This window comes from Symphalangus syndactylus, chromosome 11, assembly GCF_028878055.3.
Source record: "Symphalangus syndactylus isolate Jambi chromosome 11, NHGRI_mSymSyn1-v2.1_pri, whole genome shotgun sequence".
Taxonomy (NCBI): domain Eukaryota; kingdom Metazoa; phylum Chordata; class Mammalia; order Primates; family Hylobatidae; genus Symphalangus; species Symphalangus syndactylus.
This window is the reverse complement of record NC_072433.2, coordinates 132,906,518-132,918,823: the sequence shown is the minus strand read 5'-3', so window position 1 is coordinate 132,918,823 and position 12,306 is coordinate 132,906,518. Positions and strand designations below refer to the sequence as shown.

General features: G+C 48.6%; 1 protein-coding gene across 3 annotated transcripts in view; it reads left to right on the top strand.

Annotated features, from left to right (window-relative positions):
• Positions 1 to 12,306, top strand: part of ZCCHC14 (zinc finger CCHC-type containing 14) — an 84,236-nt gene that overhangs the window by 48,554 nt on the left and 23,376 nt on the right. For all 3 annotated transcript variants that reach the window (XR_010114519.1, XM_055232696.2, XM_055232695.2), the window contains exon 3: positions 9,728 to 9,801. Coding sequence is in view for 2 of the 3 variants with exons in the window: in XM_055232696.2 (XP_055088671.1) it covers positions 9,728 to 9,801 (74 nt within the window). In the remaining variant the exon portion in view is untranslated. The remainder of the gene's footprint in view (positions 1 to 9,727; positions 9,802 to 12,306) is intronic.

The following is a 12,306-nucleotide window of genomic DNA, read 5'->3' as shown; positions in this document are numbered from 1 at the left end:
TTCTTTCAGAGCAGGCCTGCTGACAGACCGTCCTCTCAGTTTTCCTTCATCTGAGGGTGTCTTATTTCACCTTCACTGGATGTAGAATTACAGTTGGTAGTTATTTGCCTTTAGTGCTTTCAAATATGATTCTACTCTTCCGGCCTTCGTGGTTTCCGGTGAGAAATTCCCAGCCATTTGAATGGTTTTCTCTTAGGAGGTAGTGTATTGTTTTTGATTGCTTTCAAGATTTTTTTGTCTTTAGTTCTTAGCATTGTGCTTATGGCGTGTGTGGGTGTTGATTTGTTTGGGCTTATCTTGTTTGGATAAGCTCATTGAGCTTCCTATGCATAGCCCTATGTCTCTCACCAAATGTGGGACTTTTTCAGCCATTGTCCCACCCCTACAGTTGTTAATTTTTTTTTCTGTAAATTTTCACTTGGTTCTTTACATCTGAATTTGCGCAGGCTTTCTGTCTGTCTGTGCACCTCCAGAGTGTTTGCCCCTCCCTGTTGGGGCGTTGTGACACTAGCTGCTTCGGTGTCTTTGGTAGTTCTAGCATCTGTGTCATCCCAGTGTTGGGATCTGTTGATTTTCTTGAATAATATGATATGAGACTCTGACTCATCTTTAATCCTACAGAGAATGTTGATGCTTTTGGTTTGGAGCAGTTGACCTGTTTGAGTTCTGACAGCAAGTTCTGTGCAGCCTTCTGTAGGGTGTGGCTGTGGTGGCAGCTCCATTTTCCGAGCTTTGGTGGTGCTGTTTGGCCTCGTCCTTTTGGGGGCATTGCTGGCCGTCCAGCCTGAGACTCTGGTGGAGGTGTGTTCTGCAGTTCAGATTGTTACATGTGCAGCCCCTGGGTGAACGCATCAACAATGTCACAGGGTTGCTTCCCTGAAATCTTCCCCCTCTGCTATCCTTCTGTACTTCCAGTTCCCAGGGGCTCCCCTTTTTGATCCTCCAGCCAGAAAGCTGGGGCTTTAGCCCTCTCTGCTGTGCACTTCAGTGACCATCCCCATCTTCATGGGAAGACAGAGAGAAGAAAAGGCAGTGAGGAGGTGTCACCCCACCTGGAATCGCAGCCCCCACGTCAGAGAGGAACGTCTCCCTTCCAGGGGCTTTCATTGTTGCTCCCTCTTACCTGGAACCAGAGTCCCCCAACACTACGTTTTCATAGGTCATCTTTAGTTCAGTTTCCCTGAAACACAGGTTGACTCCAAAAAAGTAAGAGGAAAGCCGTAACAACTTTATGAGAGTGCCTTTTTAATGCATTAGAATATGTGGCTATTTATTGATGAATTATTTTTAATCTCAGAGTTGTCGATTGTACCTTTAAGAAAAACATACTTTCCTACAATAAGGCCCCTAACTTTATTTGCTAAGATCAGAATTCTAATTCAGATTTTGTTTTGTGTTCTTACTCTGGAGGCACAAATGGAGTAACACCGGTATGTTTATGTTGGAGAGGAGTTTTGTGTTGCCTTTCAAACTTGAATCCAATAGAACTACAGACTTAAACAATAAATGTGAATGGGAGATAAGGAAAATCAAAGACAAAAAAAAGAAATGGACTTAATAAAAGATTTTTTACATAAATACTTCTTCTGACCCCAAGACAAAACCAGGAAAGATGAAGCATATTAAGGTAATGTAGGTGACTCTATTAGAAATCAGCTTGAGTATTTATATGAAAGTGTATGGGAGGCCGGGCGCAGTGGCTCACGCCTATAATCCCAGCACTTTGGGAGGCCGAGGCGGGTGGATCACGAGGTCAGGAGATTGAGACCATCCTGGCTAACACGGTGAAACCCAGTCTCTACTAAAAATACAAAAAATTAGCTGGGCATAGTGGCGGGTGCCTGTAGTCCCAGCTACTTGGGAGGCTGAGGCGTGAACCCGGGAGGCGGAGCTTGCAGTGAGCCGAGATGGCACCACTGCACTCCAGCCTGGGTGACAGAGCAAAACTCTGTCCCCAAAAAAGAAAAAAAAACTGTATGGCAACAGTCACATATATATAATAGCAGATAGAAGACTGATGTTAGAGAGTATTTCTGTGCTTTCATCTGAAAACGAAGGGCAGGGCTGGGCGTGAAGGTGTAGGCCTGTAATCTCAGTACTTTGGGAGGCCAAGGCAGGCAGATCACTTGAGTCCAGGAGTTCCAGAGCAGCCTGGGTGACATGGCGAAACCCCGTGTCTACAAAAAAAAATACAAAAATCAGCTGGGCATGGTGATGCATGCCTGTAGAGCCAGCTACTCAGGAGGCTGAGGTGGGTGGATCACTTGAACCCAGGAGGTTGAGGCTGCAGTGAGCCAAGATCACACCACTGCACTTCAGCCTGGGTGACAGAGTGAGACCCTGTCAAAAAGAAAATGAAGGGTATTTTGTTGTGAGGAATCAGTTTATGCATAGTCTGGGATGTGGCCAGTGACCTCTGGATACTTCCCTGTTTGGTGCCTTCCTGAAACATGTTGCAAATTCTGTTTCATAAAATGTCTGATCTCTGTCTAAAACTTTAGAATCAGCTGGGCACAGTGGCTCATGCCTGTAATCCCAGCACTTTGGGAGGCCAAGGTGGGTGGATCACTTGAGGTTAGGAGTTCGAGACCAGCCTGACTAATATGGCAGAACGCTGTCTCTACTAAAAATGCAAAAATTAGCCAGGCGTGGTGGCGTGCGCCTGTAATCCCAGCCACTCAGGAGGCTGAGGCACAAGAATCGCTTGAACTCAGGAGATGGAGGTTGCAGTGAGCTGAGATTGCACCACTGCACTCCAGCCTGGGTGACAGAGCAAAACTCTTGTCTTGAAAAAAAAAAAATCGTAAACATAAACGCATACTGTTGCATGCATTTCAGTCAGTGAATTCAAAGTGCATGTTAGGCCGGGCATAGTGGCTTTCACCTGTAGTCTTGGATGTGTAGAAAGCTGAGGCAGGAGGATTGTTGGAGCCCTGGAGGTCGAGTGCAGCCTGGGTAACATAGCCAGGCCGTGTCTCCAAAATAAATAAACTTTTAAAAATGCTTGTTAATAGCATAAAATTGTGTGGGAAAATGTTTGGTTCCTTTTAATTAAAGGATGTAGAGAGCTGCTGGTAGACAGCAGAATAATTTACAACTATTGTGCTGGTTGTCCTGTGGTTTGATTTACCAACCTAGTCACTGTAGAATTAGGTATGTAAGATACAGGATTGATGTGGTTACCTGTATTTTGACTTTGTAACATTTTAATCATCCTCTAAGATCTTGTTTGTTTAAATTGTATGTGTTTTTTTTTAATGTAACTTGTAAGATGTATTTATTTTCTATGGATATCTCATCGTTATACCTACATCTTTTGGGTTGGAGGTAGATGTGATATTTTGATATGTGTATGTAATGTGTAATGATCAAATCAGAGTGAGGTGTCTATCTCAAGATTTAATCTTTTTATTTTTTAATTTATAGGAATATCATAGGTTTTTGATTCAGCTTTGCTTTACTTTGGAAATCGCACTTGGTCATTAAGGCAAAATGCCAAGTGGGAGACTGCTTAGCAAAGTGAGGAGTAAGAACTTGTGGCCAGGCACAGTGGCTCATGCCTGTAATCCCAGCACTTTGGGAGGCTGAGGCAGGTGAATCACAAGGTCAGGAGATTGAGACCAGCCTGGCCAACATAGTGAAACCTCCATCTCTACTAAAAATACAAAAATTAGCTGGGCATGGTGGTGTGTGCCTGTGGTCCCAGCTGCTCAGGAGGCTGAGGCAGGAGAATCACTTGAACCCAGGAGGCAGAGGTTGCAGTGAGCTGAGATCACGCCACTCCAGCCTGGGCGACAGACCAAGGCTCCCTCTAAAAAAAAAGAACTTGTATGAGGGTCGTCCTCCCAGGCCTTTTGGAATCCTATAAAGAAGATTCCATAATCCATACCCAGGGCACTTCAGAAAGGAAACTTACTTAGTAATATTCGTGGCTTGTCTTAGCTTGTTTAAATAGCAATACAGTGGTAAATTTAGCTCCTAGGTTTTTGAGTCCCCTATAAACCAGAAATACATCTTAAGTAAATAATACAATCTGCTCATTAGTAACAAAGGTGAGGCAGGACACGTCACCTCTGGAGCCACAGGCTCCTTGGAGATAAGTCAGTTGCATTTCAGGGACTCCACTGTAGGGCCCTCTGCTGTTCCTCAGTAGCGGGAGGAAGACCGGGGCAGTGCTGATGGTGGGCCCGGGCCCCGTGTGAATGCCCCAAGGGGAGGAAGACCGGGGCAGTGCTGACCGTGGGCCCGGGCCCCGTGTGAATGCCCCAGCAGGGCCCTTTATTTCTTGGGGATTTTATATCTTTATATTTATTAGGACCATTTCCTGTTTTTATTCATATTTGGTTACAAACTATTGGCACTTTAAGCTACTATCCCCATTAAACAAATGAGAAAGCAGACACAAAACTGACCTTAGTTACTGAATGAATATTCGAACTCAGGTCTTGGAGGCATCATTCCGTCTCCTTCCTGTGTGTCATTAACTGTGAGTTGCTACTGGCTAGAAGACTTTCTCTCTGTATCTAAAAAAGTAAACACATTGCCCACAAAACCAACATGCTGCTTTTTATTGGTCATAGTTTTATTGAAAGAGCCCTTTCAGACTTGGTTGCAGAGTTTCATAATATCATTCTTGTACATGCATAGAAAGGAAAATATCCAAATAAATGAGGTAAAATGCTCCTGCAGTTGACGCACAGAGTCCAACTCCCGTGCATCCTGTCCAGACGGCTGGGTCGAGGTGTCCATTCCTCATGTGCAGTGGGCTCTGTGTGCCATGCAGTGCTGCGGCACCACAGCATTGGAACACGCGCCCAGTCGCTGTTTCGGAGTTTCTCCTAAGCTACTGTACCTGCTTTCTGGGTGGGTTGCTGGCTCTTTCCTCATTTTCTCCATAGGTGGCAGGCTGTCACAACCATGTTATTCCTGCCACATGGCCAGCAGCAGGTGTGAGATGGCCCTGGCATCTGGTTGTAGAGGTATTGACGTGTAAAAGGAAAAAATCAGAAACTGTACACCTTGGCATCGAAACACCACGGTGTGGTGCAGTTGGACCAAAGGGAGGCCTGACTTCTGACATCACCATTCTTATTCCAGCTTCCCTCCCTTTTTCAGTTACATTAGAGTACTGGTTTCTAAATGTTGGTATTGATTCAGTTACAAAATGACAGTCTATGTGATTATACATTTTATCGAAGGCTGTGTGATCTAACTTGTAAGACTTGAGGAAAATGCCTATTGTGTACCTGGAATGAGAAAAGAGGAAAGGTTTGAACAGACAAACATTTCAAAGGGAAAAATATATCATCCTTTGTGTTCTTATTTCAGAAGGAAGGCGCAGGCCTGGCCCAGCCTCGGGTCCCTTTGCCCCAGCCCTGTTTGTCCCCACACAGGCCTGCCTGGGTGCGGTGCTGACCAGCCTCAGTGCTCCAGGAGAGCCTCCTCATGGCCTTAGCTGCCATGCACTGTGGCCGAATCGCCATTTTTGTGCACTCTGAACGCTTTCCTCACGGAGGCTTTCTGGCCAGCGCGGATCCTGTCTTCGTGGTCCCTCTGGCTCTGCTCTCTCAGGTGATGGGGTGATGTTTGCCCCTGAATTTTTTTTTTTTTTTTTTTTGAGATGGAATTTCACTCTTGTTGCCCAGGCTGGAGTGCAATGGCGCAAATCTCTGCTCACCGTCACCTCTGCCTCCTGGGGTCAAGCGATTCTCCTGCCTCAGCCTCCGGAGTAGCTGTGATTACAGGCATGTGCCACCATGCCTGGCTAATTTTGTATTTTTACTAGAGACGGAGTTTCTCCATGTTGGTCAGGCTGGTCTCGAACTCCTGACCTCAGGTGATCCACCTGCCTCAGCCTCCCAAAGTGCTGGGATTATAGGCGGGAGCCACTGCCCCTGGCCACCCCTGAGTTTATCTAGGCATTTGCTTACGCTCCACAGAAGGCAGTGGGGCTGACCAGGGAGGGAGGGGAAGGCGGCTACACTGGGGGCAGACTGGAAGTGGGTTGTAATGAGTGTCTGCGTGCAGATAGGTATTCGCTTTGAGATGGCAAAACCACATTACAGAAATGTGGGGAAAAGCTCCTCTTCACTTCGCCACCGTACACAGCTGTTCCCATCACTTTCGATCGTTTAGTTTTAGTGTTTTCATTTCCATTTTAAACAAAACTGTCATCATGTTATGCATAGAATTTGTAATTTTCCAGTTAATATCCAAGCCTTTTTTCTTTTTTTCTTTCAAGTTCTGGGGTATGCGTGCAGGATTGCAGGTTGTTACATAGGTAAATGTGTGCCATGGTGCGTTGCTGCACCCACCAACCCATCACTTAGGCATGAGCCTGGCATGCGTAAGCTGTTTATCCCGATGCTCTTTAAGCCTTTTTTCTGGTTGTGGTTTTTAGAATCACAAACTCTAATGGCTCCGGAGTTGAGAGCGTGCTTAAATCTTTCCTGACCTTAACTCAGGCTGGTCACCCAGCCCCCGCACTAGCCCAGCCCCTCACTCCTTGTGCCTGGTCTTCCCTCTCTCCCAGGCTCCTCTTTTCAGCCTTCAGAGCCCGTGGAGCACGTGGGGTCCAGGGCAGGAGTAGAGGGAGCCTCACTGCGTCCCTCCTGGGCCGGGAGCTGCCGTGGCGGGGGGCAGCCATTCTGCAGAGGGATGCGTCAACATTTGGGGCCTGGAGTTGGAAATGCCTCTTTTATTTGAAAACAGCTGAATAACACTCATCTGCTTTTTCCCATTTTCCTGTCCAGATATGAAATATGAGTGAGTCACTTCCTACTCTCAGTCCAGATGGGTTTTTTTTCTTTTTACTTTTTTCATAGACCCTAATATTATTCAGTCTTGGGACATGAGGTACACATGGTGTTTGTGGCCAGGGAGAATGCTGACTACATGTTTCTGTATTCATTGATACTATATGTTGTTTAAAAAAGCAAAATATATGGATTAGAGTGATGTCATTGTGGGAAGTTTTAAAAGTACTGCTTCAGAAAAACATAAAAGCTGTGTATTTGCTGACAGTCTGACTGAGGAAGTCAGGCAGGAACAGCATGTAGTTTCACTGAATGAACATCAGCAGGGCTCTGCAGCCTCTAAATGTGCTGTGCTCTTTGTTTTGCCAGAAAGGAATAAACATTTGTATTTTTTATAGTAATTCCTTCCTGTGAGGTGCTATTTTAAGCTTAAAGAACTCTAAACCGAGTGGACTCCCGCATCTGTGAGATGCACGAGGTTCCCTGGCGGAGCAGGTGGTGCTGCTGGGAGCGCCGCGCCCGCTACCTCGTGCTCCACGACCCTCGCAGCACCTGCAGGGTGACCTGTGACGTGGCTGGGTGTTTGTGGCACATGCTGGGGAGCGAGCGAGGATGGTTGGTTCAGCGCAGGGTTGGCTGGCTCGTTCTGCAGAGACACAGGGAGTCAAGGTCGTTGGCTCCAGGAGCAGGGTGGTGCCTGGCACAGCTCCTCAGCCATGGTGTCATGGGGTGGCCACAGAGGACATGCAGATGAGGGGCGTTTGGAGGCCCACAGAGCTGCTCACGGACCGGCGGGAGCACACCGCCCAGCGTGGCAGCCACGAGCCTCCCATGGCTGCAGAACCCTCAGCGTGGTTCTTCAGGACAACTGGGGGTTGAACGTTTAAATTTATTCCTTCTTAATTAACTTGTCACGGGTGATTTGGGCAGTGCAGGCTTAGAGCCATCCCCAGAGCGTGTGCACAGAGCACGTCCTTGCTCTAGGGGAGGTTCGTGTATGTTAGGAGAAGAAGTTGCCAAAAAATGTGGGGAATCGTTTAAAAAATTATTATGTACTGTAGGACTTCTCAGAGCCCTTAATATCCTAATGTACATTGACAGTTTACAAGGAGTTTCTGAGATTTTTTTTTTTTCCCAAAAAACTTCTTTTTTTTTTTTTTTTTTTGAGACGAAGTCTCACTCTGTTGCCCGGGCTGGAGTGCAGTGGCGCTATCTCGGCTCACTGCAACCTCCGCCGCCTGGGTTCACGCCATTCTCCTGCCTCAGCCTATCCAAGTAGCTGGGACTACAGGCGCCCGCCACTACGCCCAGCTAATTTTTTGTATTTTTAGTAGAGACAGGGATTCACCATGCTGGCCAGGCTGCTCTCGAACTCCTGACCTTGTGATTCGCCTGCCTCGGCCCCCCAAAGTGCTGGGATAGCAGGCGTGAGCCACTGCTCCCAACCACCCCAAGAAGCTTTTTGGCCATACAGTTTTTTGAGGTGGCCGTGACCTTGTGTGAGCACTGGCGCCCATGGAGAGGGCTTTGGAGAACGGTGGTGCGGGAGACCAGGTGATCTTTGGGTGCCTGCAGGAAGTGTCACATTCACAGTTCTGAGAAGTTGTGTTGAGTATTTCACGTTGGACAAAGTTAGATTGTACAAATTAGCAGACATCCCCGTCGCACACGGCCAGGTGGCCTCCAGACCCAGCGAAGGCTGGTGGAGGAAGGCGGGAGAATGCTCCCGTAGCCACTTTCCCAGTTACGTGTAAAGCTGCGGCGTGGGGCTCCTGGCGCCTGGGAAGTGTGGAAGCTGGCAGAGCCGGGTGTGTTGGGCAACGAGAAGCATCAGCGCTGGATCAGCAGGGCAGGCCTGCCTTGATGCGGCTGAGTCAGAAACTACAGCATGTTCGATACGCGGCTGTTTTATTTTGAGCAGATATTTGGGCTCATTTAAAAATAGTGCTTAAAACCTAATAGTATCATCTTATTTTTGATGAGAAAAACACGCAGCAGTGTACGTGGAAACGGAGTGACTAGGCCGATGCCTTCCGGGCTACCTGGCGAGGCCGCTCGTCGCTCTGGCTGTCCATCCTGTGCAGCTTCATTCACTGCAGCCTCGATCTGCTGCAAGACAGTGCTGTCTTCCTGATTCCCCCAGGACTGCTATTCTGGTCTCCTCATCCTTGCCCTCGCAGAGAAGGAAGAGAATGAATTCTCTTGAAAAGAAAGGCCAGGCACAGTGGCTTTCGCCTGTAAATCCAGCACTTTGGGAGGCTGAGGCGGGCGGATCACCTGAGGTCAGGAGTTTGAGACCAGCCTGGCCAACATGGCAAAACCCCGTCTCTTCTAAAATTACAAAAATCAGCCAGGCATGGTGGTGCATACGCCTGTAATCCCAGCTACTGGGGAGGCTGAGGCACAAGAATCGCTTGAACCCAGGAGGCAGAGGTTGCAGTGAGCCGCTGAGACAGAGTGAGACTCCATCTCCCAAAAAAAAAAAAAAAAGAAAAGAAAAAAAGAAAAAGAAAATACATAGAAGAGGCTCCCCAGGTGACTGTGTTCTTGGGGAAATATTGTCTAAAACAGTCACAATTGAAAATGCTGAGCATTAGCTTTTCAGAAGTTGGGACAGATTTGTAACGGTTTTGAGGGTGAACTCGGGAGGCTGCACAGATACTCAGTTGTAGCTACTGCTGGGCTTTCGCTGGGTCCGTAAACGTATGTCTGTACTCCAGTGCTGTTCCTGCTCTTCCATTGCCAGGTGTGGCTTTGCTTTCCCTCCTTTCGGTTGTGAATCTGCCCTGCATTGGTGCTGCTGCCTGCCTTCCTTTCCGGGCTCTGGTTCTAGGTGAGATGCCACCGAAGTGACAGGACAGCCTTGGGTGCTGAGAACCTCGTTTTGAAAACTGCTAAATATCAAATGCTAAATAATCGTGTGTATACTTCAAGCTCTTATTTCATTTTTGTTTTTTGTTTTACTTTTACAGTGAGTGTTGAAAAGATAGACCTGAAGGGATTATCACACACAAAAAATGACAGAAATGTTGAATGTTCCTTTGAGGTAAGATGCTAAGTTTTTTTCCCCTCTCTCCTGTAAGGGTAGGAAGAAAACATTTACCCTGGAGATTCTTTTCTTTCCTAGCTAAGGCTGTGCCTTGTGCAAAGCCCTGTGCCACTGCTGTATTGGAAGCTGGCCCTGGGCTCCGGGTGGGCCACCTCCAGGGTGGGGTTGTTGGCTGCGGGGCCTCTACAGGCGGGAAGGGTGGGGGCTCGGGCAGGGCCTGGGGTTGTCAGTGCAGGTGTGAATGGTGCATACCTCAGGGGGCTCTAGCAGAACTGGATGAGGCAGCCTGCAGAGCAGCGCACACAGAACCCGGGGCTGTGGTGCCTGTGGAGACTGATGATGAAAGCTCCTTGGTCTGGGCGGGGAACACTCCTTAAACTGACACATTCAGGTGCTGGGAGCTGGTCACTGAAGTTGGGTACCACAGAGAATCAGGAGAGATGAGCAGTGTTGTGTTTCCGGGTGACCCACAGTGACCAGGGTCGAGACGGCCAGAAGCCCATTTCCCTCTCACAGCAGGGTGTGCAGGAGGCCACCCCGCTCCCTGGACGCTGTGCCCCATCAGAACCTGAGGATGCCCTTAGGGGTGCAGGCCCCCTCTGGCTGCTCTGTGACATCCCTAGGATGTGGCGTTCTGCTCCCGGCCCAAGGTGCCAGCCAGGGCACCAGTCCTCAGGCGTTCGTCCTGGGCAGCAGGATGCGGGAGGAAGAAAGGCAGGCTTGAATTCTTTCTCTTGAGGAACATTCCTGAAAGCAGCCTCTAGACACTTCACTTATATTTTGTTGGACAGATTTACTTTCTTGGTCCCACCTGGATGCCTAAGAGGCTGGGAAATGTGTCCCGGCTGATGGTGCCGAGCTCCCAGTCAGGCCTCTGTTAGGAACCCTGGCAGGGAACATTCTCCTTGGACCACGTGTGCTTCGAGTGCTGACTGCTCTTGAAGGTCGGTTCCCAGCGTCATTGGAGAGTGCTCTCCGGACAGAACTCCTGTGAGCATCTGGCATGACTCATCTGTGCAGCTTACTAATTTTTTGAAGAGTGTAGCTACACCAAAATACTTCAAATCCTTTTTCCACTAAAGGGGCAAGTCTCCACTTGGTTTGGGAGACTGTGTTGTGACAAGCAGTTGTTACGCCGTGCGTTTTTCTTTTGAAAATGTAAGGAAAATCCTCAGCTGCTGAGGTTTGGAGGTTGCTGGCGCCTGTGATGGTGGTGCCAGAGTCTCGGCGCCCACGGAGTTTCTGGGTCTCATGTCGTGCAGCCCAGGCGGAGCCCAGGGAAAGACCACAGGGGCCCTCTGAGTGCCCTGGAACCCAGCAGCAGTCCCAGTGACCCTAGGTATTTGCTGACATTTTGCAGTGGTCGCGTGTGACACCTTCCTTCATTCCTTGCATTGCGGTGTCAGGCCTCTTCAGGTACTGGTGGGGACTGCGTGCTTAAGAAGGTGACGTGCACGGAGCTGTCTTCGCATATGGTCATAGCACAGTGGGCTTTGATTTGCTCCCGATCCTTAGTCTAGTTACTTGTGGTGAGGAAATCGGGAGTCAGGTCCACACAGTGTAAGGTGTGAGAACTTCATACAACCTGACAGGCCATAGCTTTGCTTTGCTGCTTTTCTCTTTTCTTTTTTTTTCCTAAGACAGAACCTTGCTCTGTCGCCCAGGCTGGAGTGCAGTGACGCGATCTCGGCTCACTGCAAGCTCCACATCCTGGATTCACACCATTCTCCTGCCTCAGTCTCCTGAGTAGCTGGGACTACAGGTGCCCGCCACCACACCCGGCTCATCTTTTGTATTTTTAGTGGAGACAGGGTTTCAGCATGTTAGCCAGGCTGGTCTCGATCTCCTGACCTCGTGATCCACCCGCCTCGGCCTCCCAAAGTGCTGGGATTACAGGCGTGAGCCACTGCTCCCGGCCTTTTCTTTGCTTTTCTTTTCCTTTCTCTTTTCTTTTCTTTTTTCTTTCTTTCTTTTTTTTTTTTTGACACTGTCTTGCTCTGTCACCAGGCTGGAATGCAGTGGCATGATCTTGGTTCACTACAGCCTCGACCTCCTGGGCTTAAGCAGTCCCCTCACCTTAGCCTCCTAGTAGCTGGGACCACAGGCACATGCCACCATGCCCAGCTAATTTTTTGTACTTTTGTGGAGATAGGGTTTTACCATGTTGTTCAGGCTGGTCTGGAACTCCCCTACACAAGCAATCTGCCCACCTCAGCCTCCCAAAGTGCTGGGATTACAGGCATGAGCCATCACACCTGGCCAGATTTTTCTATTTTAGAAATCAAGTTGATTCTGAAAGTTAGCGGGGCACAGTGGCTCACATTTGTTATCCCAGCACTTTGGGAGGCCAGGGTGGGTGGATCACTTGGGGTCAGGAGTTCAAGACCAGCCTAGCCAACATGGTGAAACCTTGTCTCAACTAAAAATACAAAAATTAGCCAGGCATGGGTGGCGGGCACCCGTAGTCCCAGCTTCTTGGGAGGCTGAGGCCAGGGAATCGCT